Below are 25,884 nucleotides of genomic sequence, written 5' to 3'. Positions count from 1 at the left end.
TCTGAGAAAAAAGTTCACACACCAGATTTAGTGACGTATGAAGCCACCAATGGAACACACTGTGTGTGTGAAACTTTTAACAGTCTGTCGCTGACACCATTCAAAGAATACAACTTTGATGGAATGATTAATGAAGAATATAATTTCTGATTTAACATATGTTTGATTGTTCCGTCAGCCAAATTTCATGTAAATTTTCATGATGTGAACAGATACATTCTTTGACATGTTGCTGTAGTTATACGTGAACCTATAAATACTTTTGAAATGTGACTGCTGCATTACATTAGTGTTAATATTTTTGAAAAGTTATGTTATTTTATTAATGATGTTGGTGAACCTGAGAACTGTGTAGAGTCACCTTAACTGATCATAGATTTTAGATAACTTTGAGGTTAAAATCTCCTACGTAAACAGGAACTGCCATGTACATAAAGCCTTGGTTTCTGCGTAATGCTCATCACTGACTCAGATGTCACCATTCAAGATAATGTCATATTTCTCTAATACTTCAGAGTAAGCTTGGTTACAGTCGGCACAAGACTGTCTATTCTGTTTTAAATCAAACTTTAAGGTTTAAACTAATTCTTGATCTAAAAAAGAAGATTTGAAGATTCAGATAAAAGATTCAAATATAAAGTTTTAGATTTAATAAAAGATCTTGTCATTAATTGTGAACATGATAGTTAGTCAGTTTCAGACTTAGCTATGTTAATGTATAGTCACTGAGAGAACCTGAGAGATTGTTGTTCAGGCTGTACAGAACCAGAACAATGATCCGCACTGGAATTCTTTGGATTTTCTGGACGTTATCGCTGCAATCTAAAGCGGATTCACATGGTAAGTGATATTTGTTGATTCCGCACAATTTATACAATCCATCTATTTTAGACTTTCATTTCCAAAGATAACTGTTTATCTGGTTTTGCGTTTCAGCTTTCACAAATCAGCACACCTGTGATACAGATTACTGGCATACTATCACCTGCTCTATCCAATTACCAGTCACATCCTCCGGAAATAAAAACATTTCATACTGGCTGAAATTGCTGAACGATGATAACGAGTAAACACACTGATTCAGTAATCCATAGCAGCTTTCATGAAGTGCAATGATGCAGAGACTGAATGCTAAATGTGTTTCTTTTCAACAGGATATTTACATGCCCACTTCAGACAGAAAATGAAGTTCACCTCTGTGTTTTAGATAGAGATGATACATTCATGGATATTGAATATTTTACTGTTACACTTTATCATTCGGAAAATAGCCAGAATGATTCACATTTGTTGGATTCTCATTTCGTTCCAGCTAAAAGTAGTAAGTACATTTTTAGAACATGGTGCATATTTGCAATATGTTTGCTTTTATCGATATGTTAAACAGAACCATTTTCATCTACATCACATTTCATAACGTTTCTCTCTTTTCTTAGTCAAACCAAATGCCCCATATAATCTGACATTTCAGTATACAAATGGATCCTATTATTTCAGTTGGGAAAATGGATATGAAAAGCACCGATACCAAACAGCTCTTCCGTTTACATATGACTTCCTGTACTACAAGGATGGGGATCATGGCAATGTAAGATTTGTAAAATGATTTTTCTGGAGGTGTAAATGTCATTTAAAGACTCATTCTTCTAAGAGAACTTACTCTGTCACAGACCACATCAAAGAAACACCACCTGTCTGTTTTTTTTATTGACTTGTCTTCTGTGAATTGCTTCATTTTAATGTTATTTTTTCAAGCAGACCAGTGTTCACCCAGATTATATAACAATTAAGATTGATGAAACAGTTTTTGATCCTGAGTCTGCGTACACTGCTATGGTAAGGACTAGGATAGGGGAAAGTACAACGTATAAAGGACAATGGAGTGAATGGAGCGATGCGACTAAATGGATGACAAGACATAGAGGTAAATAATATAGTGTATCGTATATAGATAAAAGGAATTATCATATTCTGTCTCAGAAGCCTTAATAAAATTGAATTATTTATTTGTTTCTGTTTCTGTATTTTTCAAGATAAACCCTACCAGTCAACGATCAGCCAAATTAATAGCATTATTGCTGTTGGAACATGTGTGATGCTTGGACTTATTTTTATGTTTTTATCTCTTCTTGCTGCAAGGTAACTGTTTTTTATTGATGGGGTTGATATAGGGAGGAGAACCTAAATAAACCCATAAACATATTTTATTATTTATAGAATGAAGATAAAAGAAATTTTGTGGGTGCCAACACCAGCAACATACTTTCAGCCCTTGTACACACATTACCAAGGCAATTTTCAGGTAAGCTAATAATGCACAAAAATATAGCGCATGTATTTTTTGACACTTTTATTGTCAGGTTAAAAACAGAAAAACAAGTTCCTAGTCTTCTTATCAGTATTATTTGGATTCAAAATATACATATTTTTTCCCCTTAGGGTTGGGTTTTGGCAAAAAGTCCTATGCAAGATGTTCATGTTCCAGAAGAATGTTCAACAATTGACAAGATCGCAGAGGTCATAACAATATATAAGGATCAGGCAGAGAAATCGAACATGCATCCCATGGAGCAATGCCACACACCTTATGTGGGTCCCTCAACTGAGCTCTGGGCACCATGCCAAACGTTCGATACGTGCAGCGTGACAAGTATACCGTGTGAGGATTTTTCTTTGTTCTGTGAAGCATTGCCTAATGAAACGGACAACCTCATGCAGAGCCTAACCACAGCATGCTTCACTGAAGATGAACTCTCTTCGAAAGCTTGTAGTCTCAAGAGTCTTGAGAGCCTTGGGAATGGTGGGCCGTCTGAAGTACCAGTCATTTTTTTTCCAACATCTTTGTGCTTCAAGCAGGATTACTGCACTCTCACGGACACTCCCACAGGCCCTGTCCCCACCTTCACCGGAGACGTAGAGCTGAATGGAAACCTGTACAGTGATTAACCCCATACTCAATACAGGATATTTCCATTTAAACGGTGTGGATGATAGACATCTGTACATAATCTGTACATCTGCTTCAATTGGTTTTCCAACAAATACTGTTGACAGAGAAAAATAAGTGTGGTGTTTTGTTTTTTTTCTTGTGGGATTTCTCTATTCCAAGAAGTGGAGAAATGTTGCTTGTATATAGAAATGCATATAAAACACATGAGGTGATTCGAATGATCTTTAAGTGGCTATTGCCTAGTAGTGAACGCTTTTCAAAACTCTGGCCTTCTGCCCCCTGATGGACAGTAGAGGAACTGCTGGGTGGACATGGCCTAGGATAAATTATGGTGTACAATATCCAATTCAAATTTCTGTAACACTCTTTGCTGTCAGTTGTAAATAGTATGCAGTGTCCTTCACATTATGATACACGGTGATCCTTTTCGGAAATGACATTCTTATAATATAATTTATATACATTTATATATGTTCTTTTTAATATTATACTCCCAAAAATGGGGGTCTTAGAGCTCTTGGTATATTTTCGGGGGTCTATACGTTCAAAAGTCGTGTGAAGTGATTTAAATACGATTTCCATAAACGTTAGGCTTATTTAAACCATGCGTCACGCAAAGCATCAGCAGGGTCAAATATTGTGTGCATCTTGTGTTTAAATCATGTTTTATTTCATCTTAGATAAATGTTGGGGCTAATTTAAGCAGGAAAGCACAGAAAGATTGGACTCTCTTTTAGTCCCCCCGGAATGGTTGAAACCCCTTTTTGTGGGTATCAAAACGTGTTAAACTTGAACTAACGATTTAAAAAGAAAAAAGATAGAAAGTGAAGAAAAGAAAAGAAATGGCGCCTTTGTATTTGAGTCACACGTGATTCCCGGTGCTGTACATCCCTCTGCTGTCAATAGTATGTACTGCACGCGCTATCAAAACACTGCATGAGAGGTTGTTGTTGTGTGACGTCAGAGCTGGCAGGAGCGAGGCAGCAACGGCCATCTACTACAGCTCTGTAATGACAACATTACTGACACATCTGCCTATAGACGTCCATGGCAAAGACCCAGAGTCAAGCAGTGAGTACTGTATATGATGACTTATATCACGTTTATCCCGACTAACAGTAAACGGTGAGGTGTTCACCGGAAGCGCACCTTTATTTACTGTTTTTAAATTAGCCAGCTCGCTATGTCCTTCGAGCTAAGCAGTTTGTTGTTTTGGGGAGTGGTTTCAACATTTCTTTAGTTTGATTCTTTTGCAAATTGAATGTAATTTATTTATATTGACTTTGGGTTTCATTGGAGTGTGGATGATACGCATTTTTATGCTTATGCATTAAACGCATTTATTTTTACGTTAAAGTCGCCGTTAATACGTTTCAACGTTGTTCGTTATGCTGTCTGTTGTGATTTGATTATGTAATTCATCTTTTAATTGGCCGGTGTTGTTTTGACATGTACTGTAGTTTGTCAGCTGACAGGCTAAAAAAACAAACAGTAGCCCTCGCGAACATGCCAGAGGAAGTGACGCAGCAGCGCGGAGACGGTTTGTGATGGACAGTCACCTAATGAAAGTGATTTCACTTAACAACAATGTAAATACTTTTAACACGAGCTTGTACAACCCAAACAAATACATTCATAATATTTATTACAATAAAGTATATGTTGCTGCGCTTCAAAATAATTCTGCTGCCTTAAGTTTTTAAGTACAGTAAGAATTAATTTCAACCTACTATTTTACATATCTCTCACAATACAATATTTTTCGATTTTTTAATCAACTGAACAACTTATTTACAACGATTTAAAATAGTAAAAAAATCTCATTATTTACTTGTGAGTCATCAGTTAAAAAACCTGAATTTTGAATGTCATTTATGTAAATATACCTTTACAAAAATGAACCTTACTACCAATGAAAAAATGGTAATCATAGTTAAAAATAATACTATGGTAAAACCATGGTTAGGTAATGTGTATCGTTTTAGTTTGTCATGTACAATTTAAATGTGAGTTATTCTAAGGTGATTATTGTCTGATGCTCAAATGCAAAGATATTCCTAGTAAAGTATTTTATAAAAATGGCATGAGAATTCATTATTCAATATAAGATGGGGACCTGTAAATATTAAATCATTTATCTGATCTCAAACTAAGTTCACATGACAAATGCAACTGACAAGGAGCATTGTAATAAAACACCTGCATCAGGATGTTGTTTGTGTGGCTACAGATTTTGATAATCAACCACAAGTACCTGCAGGAAATTTGTCACAGTGCTTATACCTGCAGACAGCTACAGAATGAAACATTTTACTGAAAGCCAATGTGACTTCAAAACTCCTTGCCCGCTAAACTCTCTTCACTATGTTTACAGTCTAAAAGATATGATCCAATATGGTTCTTAGCTTGTTTGTCTTGTCACATATTAGGCGTCAGCAAAGCAACTGTGTGTCCTATGTTTATTAATAAAAGTTAGACATTGTGACAAGTAGAGTCTCATCTATGTTCCTCTATCTTTAAACAAAAACTTGTATAACATACAGCTTAGTAGCTTTCTTGCGAATCTGATCCCAAGTCCAATGCATTCATATTTAAACTGCCACCCTGTCAACCTTTAGTATACCACTCTGCCATGCAGGGGCAATATTTGCTTTAAAGCAGCTGTTAAATATCTTATGTTTACTGTTTTAGTATTGGATTTGTTTATGCAATTAAAACATCACTTATTAATATCATTTTAATTACGACTACCAGGAAAAACTGGTCTTGTGCAATAGATTACAACATGATACTGTATATGTTAAAGCCATTTATCTAGGTTTCATATAGAGCAGCTTGTATATTTGTTATTGTTGGTTGACATGCTCTGTTTGTGGCGCACCCATTTGTAATATTAATATGTCTTAAAGGAAATGATGAGATTATTATTTTAAGTACATTCCCCTGTGACTCATATTGGGCGTCCTTATTCATATACACACACTGCACATATTTAAAATCATGATCTTAAAAACCTTTTTAAAGGCTTTAATAAGTTTGGTTGCCACAATTAATGTGGGACAATGAACGTGCCTATTTATGCATTAACGAAAATATTATTAATACGATTTATTTAATAAAAATAGAACATTATTAAGTATTTTGAAATGAATAAGAAAGAAGAGCAGACAACTAGTGCAGCATACACTTCACATCCGTGAATATTTACAGATTCACTGCATAATCGAATACTCCTTTTGTGTTCTTTTTATGACGTTTAATGATTATTATTTTCAAGTGTTTAAATACAAATAGTTTGCATCATGTTTTTTGTGTCTTGTTGATCACAGTTAGAGTTGACATTACTTTACTAGATAATCGACTGATTTCTATTTCGTTCTTAAAGCTTTTATAAAGTATAACATCCACTCCATGTGGTCTGCGTCAGTTACGGGAAAGGGGGACGGTCCTCTTTAGTTTCTGTGGTTATGTTTGTTTGGCAAAGTAGTGTTGGAGAAGTGCCCTGTGCGGCAGGTGTCTGGAAAGTACCAGGTTTTATACACTAATAACAGAACCTTTTAGAATATGTTTTTTTTTCCTTCGCAAGTCGCAACACCTTTCATAGTAAACAAATAAAAAGTAATGATCTCACTGTGGGGAAGTAGATCTTCCTGTATTTGAATTTGCTTTGTGTGTTATCTCAGAATTAAAGCTAAAGCTGTCTCTTACTGATATACACAGTAGTCATCCTGGATGTACTATATATATATATGTGTGTGTGTGTGTGCGATCGTTCGTCAGTGTTTAGTTGAAAAATAATATAGCAGAATTTTGTGATGTCTAAACCAGCTCAGATCTTCATTCTGTTACATGTGGTCAGATAATCTTGCAGTGATATGATAAAATTCTGTTACACTTCAACTATATGTTTTGGTGGATTAGTGTCCCCAGCGTAAACAAAGGCAGGTCTGAGTGAATGAACGCTAGCACTCGTAATCCAGGGTGTAAACAAACGCAGCCCTCCCCTCTGCGGAAGCTCTACTGTACTTTATCAGCTGCTTGTCGCCTCCAAGGTGGTTTTGTTCCTTATTGCACGTGCACCTGCGCGTCTCTGTCTGTGTCATGTTTGCTCTCTGTGCATGTTTTGCTTGTTTAGCACGATGCTGCTTCCATCCAGCCTAGCTTGATGTTGTGTTCCTGTGCTTCCTCATCAATGGTAAGGACCCAGCTGAACTCCAGCCTTCGTCACCGTCTCAGTATGGAGGTCAACAGGGGAGAGACAAGCCGGCCGAAGACACCTTCGCTCACGTCTCCCCAATCGCGCAAGAAGGAGAACTTCACATTCGGCAAAATTTTGGGAGAGGGGTCCTTCTCCACGGTGGGTATATTTTTTAATCAATATACCAGCTCATACAGTATAGTGAGAGATGTTTTTAGCAAGTTACATAGAATAGCATTGAATTTTAGGAAGGCTTTTACATTTCTGGTATTGCTGACCATATTGAATTTTTGCAGGTCGTGCTTGCTAAAGAACTGGCCACAGGAAGGGAATATGCAAGTAATGGGCATCCTTTGTTATTATACATATTATATCATTTAGAATGTACATGCAAAAAATACAAGCTCTCCTCACAGTGTATGTATTAGTAATGGTAAAAGCACTACAAAGATAAAGTCAACATTTGAATTTTGTTTTTCAGTGAAGATACTGGAGAAGAACCACATAAGGAAAGAGAACAAAGCACACTATGTTATGCGGGAGAAAGATATATTGTCAAGCATTAATCATCCCTTTTTCGTAAAGCTGTACTTCACATTTCAAGATTCACATAAGTTATGTATCCTTTGTACACGATTGTTAAAAGATTCTGCTTTGGAAATGTGACAAATTACTCGGATAAAACATCCTTAACCTTGAATCTGTCAGATTTTGCTCTCAGTTACGCAAAGAACGGAGAGCTTCTTCGGTACATTCGTAAGATAGGCTCATTTGATGAGACTTGCACAAGATTCTACACTGCTGAGATAGTTTGTGCACTTGAATATTTGCACTCAATAGGAATTATTCATAGGTATGTATTAAGCATCTATATGACTTAAATTGTAATAAGTGCAGAAGTTGACATTTTTGACTCTAATTTTTTTGATTTAGGGACCTTAAACCAGAGAACCTTTTACTGAATGAAGAGATGCACATTCAAATTACAGATTTTGGGACTGCAAAACAGTTGCTGTCGGACAGCACTCAAAGTAAAGTAGAAATGATTTTCCTTGTTTTTCTTCTTGTTGTTGTTGCTGTTGTTAACTTCCTTAACCCCTTTTGTTATCTATAGATACACTTTTAACTGTCCTCCAGTAGCATAAATATGGGACGTCTACATTTTATGTTGACATAGCCATTGATGCACAGATATGAACAATGTTTTTACTCGACTGTAATGTCAAGATTATTGTCTTTACAGAAAGAGCAAATTCTTTTGTTGGGACTGCACAGTATGTTTCTCCAGAGCTGCTGACCGAAAAATCTGCTTGCAAAAGGTAGCCCGCTTTCTGATTTCTTTACTCATACTTTTGAACAATATAATGCATTTAGTTCATGTTTATTTTTTGTGGAACTCTATAAGCTCGGACCTCTGGGCACTTGGTTGCATAATCTACCAGCTGGTGGCCGGATTACCTCCGTTTAGAGCCGGGTAAGTCACAGATCAGTGCACCTTCGGCTCCTAATAATGTAGCGGTGCATGTTTCAGCCTTGCGCTTCAACTGATGTGCTGGTGGTTGATCACTGTTGTAATCACAGTTTTAAAAACATGGTTTGAAATAACAGGAAGTGTTGGCTGTGCTGTTTATGACTTGTTTGTGTAAACAGTAGAGAGGACTTCTGAGGAAACCCCAACCACTGGGTCACATGACCAACTTGCCTTTTGGTTACATTACAACCAGTAAATTGGCTTGGACAGCCGTTTAAAACAAAACAATGTACTGCATAACCTTGTGAATGTAAATGAACGCTTCTCTCTGTCGATAAGAGTTCTTAATAGCGAGACTGCAATGATATCTCCAGATGATACTGATTTAGCTCAACCGCTTGTTTGCTGTTGTGTTTTAATAGGAACGAGTACTTGATTTTCCAGAAAATTTTAAAGCTGGAGTACGCATTTCCTGAGAAGTTCTTCCCCAAAGCTAAAGATCTGGTGGAGCGGCTGTTGGTAATATTTTTGGTTTTCATCTTGGATCATCAAAAGGGAAGAAAGCGTTCCAGTCTGTTAAATCATATTGTTTTGTCTGTGGTTCAAAGTGTTCGGACCACACAAAGCGACTGGGATGTGAGGAAATGGGTGGGTTCAATCCTCTGAAAAGCCACATGTTCTTCGAGACAGTCTCATGGGAGAACCTGCATGTTCAGACTCCACCCAAGCTGACTCCTTATTTGCCGGCCATGGCTGAAGATGATGAAGATTACTACGGAAATGTTAGTTTGCCGTTTATTTCGGATTACCCCTCCCTACAACGTTGAAATATTATTTATAAGATTATTATAGCTCTAAGCAGGGCTAAGCTATGACCCTTTGGCATTTTCCAAAACATGTCAACATTTGCTTTTCTGCAAGTTTATTGGTTATACAAAAAGGCCTATTCTGTCTTTATTGACTCTTACTCAAGTTGTTCCAAATCTGTAGAAATGTCTTTGTTCTGATGAACACAGAGAAAGACATTTGGAAGAATGCTTGTAACCAAAAAGATCTTGGCCAGAAGGAAAGTGTATTTGTTCTGTTGAACACAATAGAAGATATTTTGAAGAATGTAGGACAGCAAACAGTTCTGGGGCACTTTTGACTACCATTGTCATTTTTCCAGTCAACAGTGGCCAAGAACTGTTTGGTTACAAATATCTTTTTTTTTTATAGAGATTTGGGTGAACAACTTGAGGGTGATTAAACGATGTCAGAAATAAAAATTGTATGTACTTTGTTAACATAGATGAGGTTTTATCAAAATCTGTAGTGTTTAGCTTCATATTTGTTTCTTGCAAAAAGATTGTTTATGAATTTATTGCTGTCAAGAACTTAAATCACTTAAGCTTTATTGCTTCCACCCAGGAAATACGTTGTGTAATTCACGTGTGTTTCATATTGTGTTTAAACTTGTAGTCCAAATGGTTTTGAAATCTAATGCTGTGTTTGTTCAATAAGACAAACACTTAAAGTCTGCTGCTTGGTTTTAATCCCACAGTATGAGGATCTTCTCAGCCAGTTTAGCAGCCTTCAGGTTGTTCCATCCAGGTCTTCCCAGGCCCTCTCAGTCCCGACAACTGTTCTCCCCCAGAGATCCTGCAGCAATATTGAGCAATACATCCACGACCTGGACTCCAACTCATTTGAGCTGGACCTACAGTTCTCCAGGGAGGAGAAACAACTGCTCCTGAAGAAGCAAACAAGTGGCAACCCTTGGTATGTTTTATCATACAAAAATTTGGTTTTGTTTTCATAAACATCTATTTTGGTTAAATAATGAATTGTGCATGTCATAGCAGTAGGGATATAAGAGATGCATGAATGCTATCTGTTATAACATGGATTTATTGCTGTGCAGGTGTGCGTGTGCTAATAATTATCCATTTTTATCTCCTTCTGCATTTCCTGTGGGATTTTTATTGCATGCTGTAAAAGAAACTCAAGATCATTATGGTCGTGTGGTTTCAGTTAGTCAACAACACAAGTAGCATTAACAGCCTGCTTGTTGTTCATCTGCATATTGTTTTTTCTTTTAAAGGCACCAGTTTGTTGAAAATAATTTGATATATAAAATGGGACCAGTTGACAAAAGAAAGGTAACATTTTCCTATCTATTTCTTTTCTATTTTTTTATGGTTTCATGGGTAAACGCAGGTGCATGTTTATTGAAAAGTGAGAAAGATTGAGGCGTCCTCTGCTGGCGGCTGTTGATAATGACAACAGTCAGATTTTGTTTCTCTTTTTCACAGGGTCTGTTTGCTAGACGCAGACAGCTTTTGCTGACTGAAGGACCACATCTATATTATGTGGACCCTGTGAATAAAGTACTAAAGGGGGAAATCCCATGGTCGCCAGAGTTGCGTCCTGAGGCCAAGAACTTTAAGACATTTTTCGTGCACACGGTAAAAATCCAAACATCCTAAAATACCCACTTGACAAGTCTAGTAGGGAGTTAGTTTGTAGGCCATTCTTTTATAGATATTTGCATATTTCATTCCATTATTTACCCTGGTGATAAAATATTCATATACTGTACCATAGTATTTATATGGTATTCCAACGTCACGTGTCAATAATAACATAATAGTGTCCTAATAAAATCATGTCTTTGTCTGCTTAATGCTGCTGAATTTTATCTCATTGTTTTGCTTGTGTGCAGCCAAACAGGACATATTATCTAATGGATCCTAGTGGTAATGCAGACAAATGGTGTAAGAAGATCCAAGAGGTGTGGGGAACAATATACCACTAACATCAGACTCAAGGTATCACACAGTCAAGTCTTCACGGTCAGAGCCCTTCAGGTCAAGAACCAGAGAGAAACTTCTTTGTGTGCTTGTACAATTCCTAAGTCTATTGCACCAGTGTTCCTTTGTGAAAAAGGATGTTTTGCTCACTTGCTGTGTTTCTCTTATTGCTGTTATTTAAAATCAATCGATACAGCAAATCTGTAAGTGGTATATTTTGTATGTGTATGTTTATACATAGGAAATACCCCTTCAAAGCTTGGAAAAAGAGAAACACTCACAAATATGTTGCCTTGTAAAATAATTCCAAATGCTTTTGGCTGCTTCCCCGGTTGCTGTCATAGCTTTAGTGGACCAGAGACACTCAGATTATCCTGCAGGTCAAGTATATATTTAAAAGATAATGAAAACATGAAAATAGTATATTTATTCTTTTAGACATCATATTTACATGTGTAAGATCCACTGGTAGTTTAACAATGACTGCGCTTCTCTGCAGTTTTACCATTCTTAATCATTATGAAGCTGCATACTGTATTGAAAACTGCTGTAAAATGGGATTTATTTATATTGGTGAAGAGCAAGTGTTGAGTCATCATCGTACTTAAAATTTTGTAAAATTGCTTAAATCTACTGTTTATATTTGTTATTATATTTTCCTTAAAACATTTGTTTGAAAGTCTCAATAAGGTACCTTGCATCACATACACTGCAAGAAAGCGACATGACACAATCTAACAAACGTAGACCGTTCTCATATTCAACAAAACAGCGACAGTTGATTGTAACGAGAGCGGTCTCATCTTGTGGTGTTGTGTAGAGTCGCTCACCAGAGGTGTAAACATGGTGTTATTCCTACAGGGACTGTGCTGTGAAGAGAATCGTAACTGTAAATAAGGGTCATGTTTAGAAATGCAGCTATTGTGTATACTAAAGGATGTTTGGTTCAAAACAGATCACGTGAGAGCTGTGTGTTTGTTCAATTTTCTGTTTAAAAATCTACTAGGTTTGTCACCGAACACAACTGTGATGTACAGATGATGCATTATTCAGAGAGTAACACAGTGTTACTAGATTTGCACCTTGTATAATTTTATTCTTATATGAAGTTATTTGCTGGCAGTGGCTCAGCCTGTAGTATCTTGTATTATTTAAATTCTAATATTCAGAGATTTTAATTGAACCACATTCAGGGGCCATGTTTTGTAAATATTGACATGTAAAGCCTTTGAATGTGAATAATTGCTGAATAAAGGGTCCAGTGTTTATGCTGTTGGGTATCTAAAATTCTACTGAAGAATGTCCTGTAGAAGTTCGAGTCTCATAATAAAAGCATATTTGAAGAGTAATATATTTCTTGTCAATAGCTTTTGGTAGCATGTGCAGGGCTTCAGTGCTAAGACAACAGTTCCCAATAGACTTCCCTGTCTTAAACATTTCAGTTGGGTCTCTCATGCATGCAGGCTGTTTACGTTTCTCAACGTCTTGCAGAGCAGAATGACGTCATGCTGACTAAACTCACTTTTGAGCTTTCCAGGTCTAAAGATGTACAGTGATGTTATACCCACAGGGTATCCAAGACAGCAAAGTAACATCATTCCTGTTGCTAAGTGTAGTAGGATATACATTTCACTTTAACAAAAGCAGGTGTGTCATGTGTATAGATGTGATTTACTGTATCAACACTTTTGTTATGTTCACATCGTCTGGAGTAAACCTGAACGTGTCCCATATGACAAGGCAGATTATTTTACAATATGCTGTATTATTTTTCTAATCTAAATGTTATCTTAAAAGACGTCAAATTAATCATAAAATAAAAAGTGTAAATCAACTGAGGTAGTCCACAACAGTCTTATTTTTATTAATAGAGAGAACATGCACCACTTGAATTACTTTTAACTAAAGAATTCCACTTTACGCGTATATATGTTCAGCCTATGCATTTTATCACAAGTGTTTTAGAAACAAAGTTTTTACTTTTGCAATTTTTCCCCAAGCGAACTGACTTTCTCAGAAACTGCCTATCTTGGAAGCATTTCTGGTCATAACAAGCTCGTGCAGCATTTTTGCGTGTCATATGCGCACTAAGTAGGCGGCTGATGAGGTTTTGAGACGCGGCCGTTGTTGTGATGTGGGAGGGCACAACAGCAGCTGAAACTCCGCACACTTCCTGCCCTCGATCAGTTCAGTTAGTCAGCGGGAGATCGTAGGAGGGATGGCGGAGAAGAGCCCTGACCCGAGCGGTGCGAACGGTCGGAGGTGTCCCGCCCTTTCTCCCGGAGAGGAGATGCAGTCGCCTGGAAGCGGTTCCTCTAAATGGGTTCGGCTGAACGTCGGCGGAACGTACTTTCTTACGACGAGACAAACGCTGTGCAGAGACCCGAAATCTTTCCTTTACCGACTGTGCCAGGCCGACCCCGACCTCGACTCTGACAAGGTAACGTAACGTTATTTCTACCGCGAGCTTATGCGTAGCTTCACTCTGAAATAACCGTGTATTCGTTTGTTTTGAGTCTAACTAATTTATCCAGGCACCACAGACCGGGATTAATGTATCGGTTGTGTGTTACGGTATATCGAAACATTTTTTTTAATAGTTTAGCTATTCGGCTAACGTTAAATTAGCTGGTAAAGTTACAGTGTGTAAATGGAGCTTTGCTCACTAGCTTAGCCTAAATAATAACACTCAATGTAGAGTGTTGACTAATAAAGCGTAGCTGTTGATGGTAATTTGCGGTTAAAAGGGCTTTTTTCAGGTTTTTAGAGAAGTCTCGCGGTTATTCTCGAGCTATTCATGTTGAAATGTGACATCACCTCGTCTGTAGTTTCCAGCGGTACAAACTTGCGTGCTACATGTCAACCGCTAACTGGGGAATTTAGCAAATATTTCTCTGTCTAAATTGTTGAAATAGTAACTTTCCACGCAGTTTCCCGGCTTACGTCTAAAACATGTTAAATAATAATTTTGTTTAATCTGCCTTTTGTTTATTAATATTTTGTTTAAGCATTAAATGTTATCACTGCACTAGATACATGATGATTAGTTCATCTGACCAAACACAAACTGAAAAAGTGATTACATAATTTGACTGTATTTTGCATTACAAATATTAAGAATTATTTGCTAACTTTGTGTCCATCCTAAAATAAAATAAAATATCACAATCGTGTCGTTCAAGACCTGTGTAATGTGGAACACAAAATAAGATATTTAGAGAAATTACTTTTGTTTCCATACACTGACATTTGATGGGTGTCAGTGTTGTTTTGTTTCTGAAATTCTTCAACAGATCTTATTTTGTGTTTTGCTCAAAAAAGTCTGTTTATCCACCTGAACTAGTGAACTAGAAACTGCTGCGTTGCATGTCAATTTCATTTTTGATTACAAATTCCCCAAATGAATATGCATTTGTATTTATTTATTTTAGTATTTTTGTTCATTTCATCTTTTCAAGGTATTAATAGTCCCATTATTCTTATCAGGGAATAAACAAACGAATGTATTGCTACCAAAATGTTATAATTTCCATCTATTGATTCAGAATAAATCATTTAAATGTATCTATCGGATTCTCGTCATGTGACATATGAAGAAATGCGGTTGCATTGATGCTTTTAAACTTTTAAAGGTCACTATGCATCATTTATTAGGGTAACGATAGTTGAAAGCTGGTTAAACAACAAATAATTTCGTATATCCCTAATCTTTATTAAAAGATGAAAATTCATTTCAGTGTCTGAATCTAATTGTGCAACTGTAAAACTGTGCTTTGCTAAATGCTTTCCTTTGTGTATAACCATTGTGAATAAAGGCCACTTTCTGACCCCACTATTGATCTGTGGTAATGATGATGTGCTGGAGATAGATCACGGTCCCTAAGGGCTCTCCAGCTTAAATGTTAAATGTCAGCCACATTTTGTCCTACAAGAGACTAGGTGACACATGCCGTTTATAATTATGCACAGATTTTCTTGTAAATAAGATGTAATAATCCAAGTGATGTGTATTATTAAGAAATGTCATTGGAGATTAGTATTGACGGCACTGACTATCTAAATATTTTTTTTTGTGTGTGAAGGATGAAACGGGTGCATATTTGATAGACAGAGATCCTACTTATTTTGGTCCGGTGCTCAACTATCTGAGACACGGGAAGCTGGTGCTGAACCGAGGCCTGGCAGAGGAAGGTATGATGGGAATGCAATAAGAAAGTTGAAATTCTGTCTGAACATGCTGTTAGATGTGTTGTGTGCCCTGCTTAGCAGTTTAAATGTTCTCATATGTGATGGTGTTGTCATTAAAATGTTATAACCTTGATTCATAGATTTTTGCTAAATGTTAAATGTCATTTAGGTGTGCTGGAAGAAGCTGAATTCTACAATATCACTTCATTGATTAAACTTGTAAAAGACAAGATCAGAGAGAGGGATTGTAAGACCGCACAGGTACGTTTTTCTCAGTTTATCAGACGTCTAAAATTTTTCTGTCGGTTTTACTCGACTGATGTCTGTAAGTCAACTGGACACCCGGAAGTGCTGTGCAAGGCAAACATATGCAAAAGATAGGCCCTCTAAACCTGTCTTCTGCATGGGTTTGTCTCACAAAGGACATCATTGTCCTATCAAACTGCATTTGCCGTATCATATGACAAATGGACTCTCTGAAATCTGGCCTCTCAGCACCCTTGTCTAACCACATGTGTGGGTCTGCAGAAAAGACAGAATCATTTGGAAATTGAATCAGAGCACTGATAGCACTCTTCATGTTTTTTTCCTCAGCTTCCTGTAAAGCATGTCTACAGAGTCCTGCAGTGTCAAGAGGAGGAGTTGACACAGATGGTCTCTACCATGTCAGATGGCTGGAAGTTTGAACAGGTAATTATAGGAACACAAGGGATTATGTTAGGGATGCTCCGATCTATCGGACACATATCGGCAACGGCCGATAATCACTTTTTATGACACGATCGTTACTTACTAACTTTGCCGATCTCACGAACCGATCGCAATTTGATGATGTCCAAAATGCGTGAAGATGTCTAAATGATTTGGCGCCGAGTCATGTCATCGCCTGTGTGGAACCGAGAAACGATGAAAAATTAGCAATTTGCCGTGTATGTTCCAAAGAAATTTCACTTGGAGGTGCCTTGTCGAAAGTAGAAAGGGCTCATGTTTCCCATTCATTAGTCATAAACGCCTCGCCTATTCAGGAAACCCATGTGGGATCAGTGGAGACTCACGGTGCGGAGTCAGGCGCGTGTATAAACAAGGCATTAGACTATGACGGCTCACCACCGGCTAATTTGTTTCGCCATAGTTTCAAAAACAACTGAGAAACGTTGTTTGAGGCGTTGTTTCTGGATCTGATTCTGCAATGCATGCATCCGTCACTTAATCAGACCCCCACGTCGCGTGCTCACACATACACACAGGCACGCACAGTGGTGCGGTGTTTACAGACGTTTTTTCTTGAGAGCGATAGCGACGAGCGTCATCTTGGATAAACCGTAAATTTAAGTAAGTGGAAAATGTCTTTTCCGTTCAGTGAGTGGCAAAAGCAGCACATTCATAACCAAACAACAGCTTAAATTTACTTGTAAGTGAATAAATGAATGATTACCTAACAGCGTTTACAAGCACTTGTTATTGTTACTGACTGGGCATATGATTATAAACATTTGTTTGTAATTATGATTTTATGTCGGACAACAGAAAGATTGAATATGTAAGTAGCTTCAACTTTATTGGGTAATCTGTTCAGTGATTTCAGAGAGTAAACTCATGAACATAACGATGATGTCACGAACATGATAATTAGCATGTATCATCTGCTTGCACCGTAGTGACGGGTAAAATAGATTATGATGGATTTTTTACTAGCCTGTACAATAAAAAAATAAGTCTAGCGCAACCACTGTGCCGAATACAAAAACCTGGCAACTGCAAAGGCAACGGTTTGTGTGACTCTCACTCAGCCATCTATTACGTCACATTTTTTATAAATTAATTTTGTCCACCTCAAACTTGTATTGGACAATGTTTAAGTTACATCAGACTTCTCCATTTTAGGAGATTAAATGTTTATTTTTCTTTCACAGTTTAATTTTGGACGATGTTTAAATAAACCTTGTCGGTTGCCTCAGACTGGTCCATTTTGTTTTTGTTTATTTTTATCTTTGTTGAGTTACCAGATATACATATTGTTTTTCCATAAGTCTAATTTTAAAGGCATATTAAAATGTTCACTGTATAGTAAATATCTTTTGTGCTTATTTAGTACTCTGTTCAAACAATAGTTATATAACATTAATATAGATTATATAATTACTGTAAAATAAATGAAAACTCTACAAATTTTAGAAAAGCAAACATCTATAGTATAAATTGAACTGAAAAAAGGTTAAATCGGCCGTAGCGCATGTGGTTTCTGCCAATCTCATGTTAATCTTGAGTACCTATAGAGTAGTTTTGCATACTTTGTATCTTAGAAGAGTATTTAGTTTGATCAGATTTATAAAAGATAGATACAGTTTTACGATTGTTTCCGAAACATACGGCGCTTGCGGGAGGAGGGGTAGGCTGAACTAAAGCATGTGAGCGCCCATTACCAACAAAACACAGACATCAGTTTCCCTCACGCGTCATGTCCGGCATCTTTTAGCATTGGGACGGCTCCATATCAGTTTCCAAATCCAGCGTTTTATCCACCGTTTATATAACGTTTATCACCCAAATGCTTTCACACAAACAACTGAAATACGTGAACACATCACTCACTCTCTCTCTCTCCTGAACACGCGTGAAAGCGACGTCTGCGCATGCTCCTTCTCCTGCTTTCCATGGCTGACACGTGCGGGTGCCGCGTGCTTTACCGGGAGAATTCTCCAATAAGGGACTAAGAAAAATTGTTACAAAACAGTTTAATATGTTCGAAAAAAAATTTCCGAAACCTGTTCGATCGCTGGGGAAGTGTATCGAGCACAGAAATCCTAAGTTATATATCCAACTCGTTTTTTGACAAGTTGACCATGTTAAGCATGAGAAGACCAAACGTATAACATTGTAAAGTGTCAGATCTACGAATCTTGTGGAAATCTTGTCATTTATTTAAATGAATAGGCTTTTTTATTTTTCTTAAAGACGTGAGCCAGACCCAACAATTTACTCCAACTAGATCAAAATGCATGTTAGTTAATGGGGTTGATTGGTCTATACGTGGTGGAGAAGGGCCAGTGTATGAACTGGTTCACTTGTGACCTGCTTTTGGCTCATCCTGAACTCTTTCCTTGTATGGGCAGCAGTAAGGTCACAGAATGCCAGGCATTCTGTTTAATGTATGTTTGCCTTTCAAAACCGATTGTAGAAACTGCCATGGACTCGCTGTGTTTATGTGTGTTTATACACTGCAGGACTGCACATCATATTGAAATATGCTATTGCAATGGTTTGCTATAGAATTGTTAAATTATGTACAGCAGCATTAAAACATGGCTGTTCACTGTCAGAAGTCATGATCTTTCTTTTCCAAAAAAGAATGTGAAACGTATAGTTATGTAATTTCAAAAGTTTAAAACATGGTTTAATATAATTTAAATTGGATTTTTAGAAACTCAAATCATTATTGTTTCTCATATCATATATATTGCATTATTTAGAACGTTATTGTATATTACATTTTTGCTTCAATATTGTGAAGCTGTATCCACTCTTGTCAGTTATTGGATGTTATAACACGTTATATTAATATTAACACATAAAATACCTCCAAAGTTCTTTACCTGCATTTCCATTTTGCATTTGTTCTTTTTTGTACAATTCAAAGAACAATGTTATGTGCAATAGATTTGAGAGCTGGATGGTGTGACAGTACAGTGAGAAGGTACAAGCGTGTCAAGAGGTTGACATTCTGTTATAGGAATTATAGACAAATCTTTAAACTGTGTTTCAGACGTGAACGGTTAGTTCAGACCGCTTTTCTGTTTATAATGGGAGTGATCTTGACATGTAACAGTATGTTTATGTTTATGGCTGCCAAGCAACTCATCTTTATTATTGTGTAGTTCAACTGCCGCTGACGTAGTTGCGTTTACAGATGCAGTTTTGCAACAATAGTGAGTGACAGAAACAATTGTTTTCATTATGTAGGCTATTACTGTTTCCAATTTGCATGTTAAAAAATAAATGAGAGTGCAGTATTTACACATTAACATTGGGCTAATTCATTCAGAAATTAGCAATTATTATATGATGACACGTTTTCCTACAATAGGAAGAGAGTAAACATGTTTTGGAAAGTTTTAATAGCTTGGACATTGTTCGGTTTGTTGCACATTAATACTTTCTCAAGGGTAAGATGCAGAAACAAAGCGCAGTTTTAAGGGTGTGATGGTTAAAGGGTAAGATGACATTTGTGGCACAGAACTGTTTAGTGTTGTAGTTGTAGGTGTGTATATAAGGAGCATCTGGTGTTTGTCTAATCACTACCCGGAAGGAAGTAAAGAGAGGGACAGAGCCATACATATTCATATGACGTCAATGCTCACCTTTCAGAGATGTTAACTCTCAAATGTTTATGGTTGTTGTTTCAGAAATAAGAATTTTGTGTATTTTGTAAGTATTTAATTAAAATCATTTAGATTTGGAAATATTGTCATCACATGTTTTCCTTTCCTCTTCCCTGACAGCTGGTTAGTATTGGTTCTTCGTACAACTACGGAAATGAGGATCAAGCCGAGTTCCTCTGCGTGGTCTCCAAGGAGCTGCACAATCAGTCGTACGGCACAAACAGCGAGCCCAGTGAAAAGGCCAAGGTGAGGCTGACAGAACCACAATGGTCTCTTGTGCTTTCTTCCCCCGTGCGCGGACTGAAATAGTCACTTACGCACAGATCGTAAGCAAATGTCCCACAGCGCTACTCTTCAGATGGTCACATGGCATAACAATAGTCAGAGTTGATTAACCAGATCAAATATATTCATGCTTGAAGTGATTTGTTTTTTGCATGGCTTGCGCAATGAGGACGTGGAAATCACTTTTTTTCTGTTTCTTGGTGAGGCATCATTTACATATCACTTAAGCTGATAATTAGGTCTCTGCTGAATGCAATGCTTCTCTCTCTCTTTCTTTTACTCTCTCTCTCTCTCTCTCTCTCTCTCTCTCACTCTCTCTAATGCTCAATTTGACGCATGCTGTCTGGCCATACTCGTGCCTCTATTAGCCAGCCCTAGAAATATGTCCTCAGCTCATCTATTCTGCTTGCTTCTCCCGGATACTGATGTAAATCCTGCTCAATATTTAATGCTTCTCGGTCAGCTGCTACTCCCAGATTCATCCTGAAAATCTTCTATGGCTTCATCTCACTTACTTGATGGTTTTGTGATGGAGAATCGGGTCAAAGTTCAGAACATGCCATACGTTTTTGCACCACAGAGAGGAGCATGTTCAGTGAAAAAAAGAACAAACATGCGATGAGATCACCAGGCCATTGTTTGAACATTTCCTGTGAGGTCCATACAACACATTTTTTTTCAGCCATTTGATGATCTCTCGATATTTACACATTTGCTCTGACATAACTTCAAAGGGTGCATTTTGATTCAGTCATGATAAATTTCTTTATTTAGATAAATGTTTTTCATTAATTGAATACAAAAATGATCTATCATTCATCCATCACGTATACAGTTCATTTAACATTCATTACTCTATTGCAGATTCTTCAAGAACAAGGCTCTCGAATGTGAAACGGCTGCGTTTTACATTCCCCGATCCTGCCGTCGCTGGGCAAAACAAAACGCACCATATCACACAAAGAGAGAAAATTGTCAAGCGGGAAGACAAGCTATTTGGACCGGATGCTCTATATTGTTTTAGATTAATTGACACTTGTTTGTGCCTGCACAGTAATACCGGACTGTTTTTTTTTTTTTGGTGGATATATCGGAGTCTTTGCCTGAACGGTAGGAATATGCATGTCATTAGTAATCTGAGCAAAAAGGGCCTCAATCATGTCTGGTCCAATGATGTTTACTCAGGGTCTCTTATTGACTTTCACAATATGTTAATCATATCATATATGTGGTCCAGTGAGAAATTTTGTCAAAACATATTTAAAACTGTATATAATGCCATAGAGAAAGTTGTGAAAATTAAAAAAAACTCATGAAGATTATAATTAAGAGAGTGTAGCTAGTATTTTTTGGGATTGAGATTACTTTATTAGTGGTTTACGTTTAATGTTGACCGGTGAGGGTATTTTTATAGCAAGGATTTCTTTTTAGCATGTTTGTCGGAACAATGGTGTATTTTTCTTTGACTTGCATAGTGTTAGTTGTTCCAGGAGGGTGAAAGAACATCCGTAACAGCCTCAAAAGTTACCTTACATGTTGTGAGGTTTTACCGTTGCTGCATTGAGTTGGTTAACAAGAGAATAGAAAATATGTGTCTTCCATTCCTGGATTCATTCCAAGTGGTTTTTGGGTAAACTGGAATTCTTTTTGAAGTTTTTGGAGGGTGACATAAACACCCAACACTTTTGTGATCAATTACTAGTTGTGACGTCCGGATCTGTTTTGATTCAGTTGCAGAATGAAGGCAAGGCTACAAAAGCATTTGGTCTAGTTTGTTTTGGCGATACCATTGAGAACAACACTTTACTTTCATGACACTGACTGTTCATTTGTTGTTTATTTTTGTTTCACACAGATGGAATTAGAAAGGATGCTACTAAAAGAGTGCGTATATTGGCTTATTAACATCCACACAGTTTAACACCGTTGACTCGCTTCAGTTCAACTTTTCTAAAGTTGAACGTTGATTCCAAATATATATATATATGTCATCCCATAGTTTGTTTCAAGAACACTTCGACAATGTTGCCTTTATAGAACCTACACAAGATCTGAATTTCTTTTGGAATTGTGGTCAGGGAATTAACCCATCACTTTGCTAGGCTACAAGCATATCTATCTGACATTGTATATAGACCAAGGAGCGTAATATTCAGTGCATGTTGTTGTTTTTCCTAATTCTCTCACACACACAAAGGGCTTTTAATAGTGGAATACAAGCTATACTTTTTTGCAGAGATTCATCCAATCTCTCTTAATATTGCCTGATCGAGGCGAAGTTTACATGGCTAGTGTTTTATAAAGGACAATACTACACGTTTACTTACCTTAACTATGTGACACCACACTCTAGTTTGGTTCCAAGACCTGTATGTTTACATATCCTCTGGATGACCTAGTTTAATACCTGTCAACCTTGTGTCTTAGCAACTATAGAGGAGGTTTCAGTTCTTTTCAGTGGAGTGTTAAGTTGCTTGCTCACGGAGTCGGTGTCTCGTGGTGAAATGTGCCTCTGAGGCTCCACAGTGCATGCTGTCCAGATAGTGCACTGAACATGCCCATCACTCACCGCTGACGCGCAGGCCGAGTATCAAGGCGATGCTGGAGAGTGATAGTCAGCACTGTGTAGGGCGCTGCAGTGCTACCCCTAAATATGTTTTTTCCAGATCTAAGCTGAGGATGTCTATCACACTTCTCCATTATGTCTGCTGGACGCATTCAGCCACAGTCTGCATTTCAGTTGCCTTTTTACGTTTACTTATTTTTAACGGGCACTGGTTTTCCTTCTGCGGCAGCTGTTGGTGTCTGAGATGATGTTATTCTGCCTCGGTTACTTTTCTTTCTCGTTTTAAAGCGTGCAATCTGCAAACTGTATTTTGAAAACAGGCAGAAGCTGGCTGAAATGTCTTTTGCCTCATTTTGTCACTGCTGTTCCTATATACTTATTATCCTATAACATGTTTTTGTATTTTTTTTAAGCTTACAATTTGTGTATTCACATAGTATAATATATATATGTACTTGCAAGTTACGACTAGGGAAAATGTATATGATGGTAATGCTAGGACCTGGTCAATCTAAATAATAAACACTTTTGAATTCTGAAAGGGTGTTTTTTTTCTATTTAGGTGAAATATACTGATTTACATTTAAATTTCAGGATTTTGTAGATGTTAAAAGACATACAACACCGTCGTCGTCCTTCCAAACCTCGGGTTTCCAAATCTGCTCTCTTGTAGGAAACGGGGAAAAATGCTGTACTTCTTGTGTTACCAAAGTTGATGAGTGCTTTTAATACTTTTTATTATTTAGATTTGCAAAACTATGAGGTTTCAGAAGGACAGCAAGGACATTTAGCCAATAGCACCTCTGTGGGTTGGGCAAGCAAAGGCATAAAAACATGTGCAAGATAATACATTGCAGTGACATGGTTATCACAGCAGAGGGCATTTTTAGATATTCTGAACAAAATACCACACCAACAATAGATTCACTCAGTCCAAAGGTGTGTGTTAAGAAATCCATACACTAGAGTATCAAATGTATAAGAAGACTGTAGCTCAGCACTTTTGAGAACACCCATCTCAACAGCCTTAATTTCCTTCATTAATGGCAAATATTATCGCCATTCTATTGCTCATACTTGGGGTTATGGGATTGCTCGAATTGTAATTTTTTGTGTGTTTGACATGAATGATATGCTAATGTTTGGTTTAATGAGGAGAAGATAATTATTTTCCAACAAACGGATTCAGTTTTTATCTAGTGGACTACATAACCCCCTATAATACAAATGGACCCATAAAGTTTTGGGGTATAGGCCATTTTGGCTTAGCCAGTACATTGAATACCCCACAAACATCTAAGACCACTGGAAGGCAACATCCTGACATTGAGCTTGTAAGGCATAATGTACAGGCAGCCGGTTATCGAACAAATAAGCTCTGCTAAGCGGAGGGTCTTGTATCAGACTGAAGGGCCTTATTTTGCGATAACAACTGGCTGCTTGTACATTATGCTGCTTTTTACACGGCTAGTTACCACATGAGAAAAAAACTGGACATGAAATGTGAATTTGAAATATTTGATTTGCTTGTTCTTACCGAAGGCTGACCTTAACCTATGAGGAAAACCCGTTTACTTTCGGTATTAAGGTAAGAAAAGGCAATCTTGTCAGGCAATTGGGTTTAATGATTGTAAATATAATGTAATTCATATGATTAAAAAAATATTTATACTTAATTTGTAAAGAAATGTCAAAATGATTTGCTACATCCGGGTTGTGTGTTATAAATTTCAAGTGTTTGTAATCTGGGAATAACGAACCCGCAAATGTCGCGACTGGCCAATCAGAATCAAGCATTCCAACGAGCCGTGTATTAAGCATAGACATACACAATTCCCTTAAAAATATTTAAGAAAATGTAATTTCAATTCGTCAGAATATATTTACCTAACTAATGGCTCACAAACATTCAAAGACGATTTCTCAATTTAATTTGAACCAATGTGCCCTTTTGTATGTTTTGAATGTGCACTTATGTATAGCTGTGTGTTTGGTACATGTACAGGTACACTGATGCAATTTCCCATGACATTTCAACAAGCTGCGACATGCTTTTCCGACTTGTGTATATTTCTCATCTTAACAGGGTGCATGCTGTATTCAGCAGTGTGGGAATGCCCAGTCCCTCAGATGAGTTACTGCATTTCAACTCTTAGCAACAAGCCAGCCAATCCCTCGGTGCAACCTGCTTGGAGCTTTCTATTGGCCTAAAAAGTCAGATGTGATAGATTTGTTAATAGTGACAGTGAAGCTAAGAGGAGAAAAACAAAACAGTGCTTTAATGCAGCCACCTTGTCTTTGATCTGATGAACACAGAGAAAGATATTTAGAAGAATGCTTATAACCAAACAGATCTTGCCCCCCATTGACTCCCATAGTAGGGTACTTTATCTTTCTTTATGATCTGTTGAACAAGAAAGAAGACATTTTGAAGAATGTAGGACAGCAAACAGTTCTGGGGCACTTTAGACAACCATTGTATTTTTCCCTACTATGGGAGTCAATGGGGGCAAAATCTGTCTGAATAAATATTCTTCCAAATATGTTTCTATGTTATCAGAACAAAGAAATGTATACAGATTGGAACAACTGGAAGGGGAGTAAATGATGACAGAATTTTCATTTTAGGGTGAACTGTCTCTTTAATGAGCAGATACTTTTATCTAAAACGACTTACACATGAGAGACCATTTAACTTTTTATGTCTAAGGAGTGTACAACAAAGCTATTCCATAACAGAGAAAGGTAGGGAAAGATGAACACAACAGATGATAGAGATGTTAACATTATATATGACTGTGCTTATAATGACGTTGCATGATTTTAGATCTTTGCAATAGATGAAATATTCCACCTAGTGCTTTAAGAATAAAACAGATGCAGAATTTACAAGACAAAGGGATAATGAAGAAGATCTCTGGTTGTCTGTTAATATGAATGAACAGTCATTACAGCTCATAAATATTTCATATGAGTTATGCCGAGTCGCATATTGAGCATCCCGGCTATTATCATGCAAAGAGAACAGTTTTAAGTGAGGATGTGGGTTTACGCT

At 37.2% G+C, this 25,884-nt stretch overlaps 2 protein-coding genes across 4 annotated transcripts; both read left to right on the top strand.

The window, feature by feature from the left end:
* Positions 1 to 497: 497 nt before the first annotated feature.
* Positions 498 to 13,245, top strand: pdpk1a (3-phosphoinositide dependent protein kinase 1a). Of its 3 annotated transcripts, XM_056753518.1 has the most exons (14): positions 2,999 to 4,021; positions 7,086 to 7,307; positions 7,445 to 7,487; positions 7,630 to 7,767; positions 7,857 to 8,001; positions 8,082 to 8,179; positions 8,392 to 8,467; positions 8,554 to 8,622; positions 9,042 to 9,138; positions 9,228 to 9,401; positions 10,163 to 10,380; positions 10,703 to 10,760; positions 10,914 to 11,066; positions 11,324 to 13,245. In XM_056753518.1, the coding sequence occupies exons 1-14, from the start codon at positions 3,998 to 4,000 to the stop codon at positions 11,414 to 11,416; spliced, it is 1,608 nt and encodes a 535-aa protein (XP_056609496.1). In that variant the 5' UTR covers positions 2,999 to 3,997; the 3' UTR covers positions 11,417 to 13,245. The 3 variants fall into 3 exon arrangements, 1 of the variants encoding a protein (XP_056609496.1); XR_008907210.1 differs by lacking the exons at positions 7,445 to 7,487; positions 7,630 to 7,767; positions 7,857 to 8,001; ... (7 more) ...; positions 10,914 to 11,066; positions 11,324 to 13,245 and adding exons at positions 498 to 840; positions 937 to 1,066; positions 1,155 to 1,321; ... (2 more) ...; positions 2,034 to 2,139; positions 2,218 to 2,302 and having other exon boundaries at positions 2,440 to 4,021; positions 7,151 to 7,287; XR_008907209.1 differs by lacking the exons at positions 7,445 to 7,487; positions 7,630 to 7,767; positions 7,857 to 8,001; ... (7 more) ...; positions 10,914 to 11,066; positions 11,324 to 13,245 and adding exons at positions 498 to 840; positions 937 to 1,066; positions 1,155 to 1,321; ... (2 more) ...; positions 2,034 to 2,139; positions 2,218 to 2,302 and having other exon boundaries at positions 2,440 to 4,021; positions 7,151 to 7,287.
* A 311-nt stretch (positions 13,246 to 13,556) lies between these two features.
* Positions 13,557 to 21,588, top strand: kctd5a (potassium channel tetramerization domain containing 5a). The gene is made up of 6 exons (XM_056753611.1): positions 13,557 to 13,851; positions 15,494 to 15,602; positions 15,769 to 15,860; positions 16,194 to 16,289; positions 20,099 to 20,224; positions 21,128 to 21,588. The coding sequence occupies exons 1-6, from the start codon at positions 13,630 to 13,632 to the stop codon at positions 21,155 to 21,157; spliced, it is 675 nt and encodes a 224-aa protein (XP_056609589.1). The 5' UTR covers positions 13,557 to 13,629; the 3' UTR covers positions 21,158 to 21,588.
* The last annotated feature ends 4,296 nt before the right edge of the window (positions 21,589 to 25,884 follow it).

This window comes from Triplophysa dalaica, chromosome 7, assembly GCF_015846415.1.
Source record: "Triplophysa dalaica isolate WHDGS20190420 chromosome 7, ASM1584641v1, whole genome shotgun sequence".
Taxonomy (NCBI): domain Eukaryota; kingdom Metazoa; phylum Chordata; class Actinopteri; order Cypriniformes; family Nemacheilidae; genus Triplophysa; species Triplophysa dalaica.
Note: the sequence above shows the minus strand (reverse complement) of the source record. Positions and strands in the feature narration are given on the sequence as shown.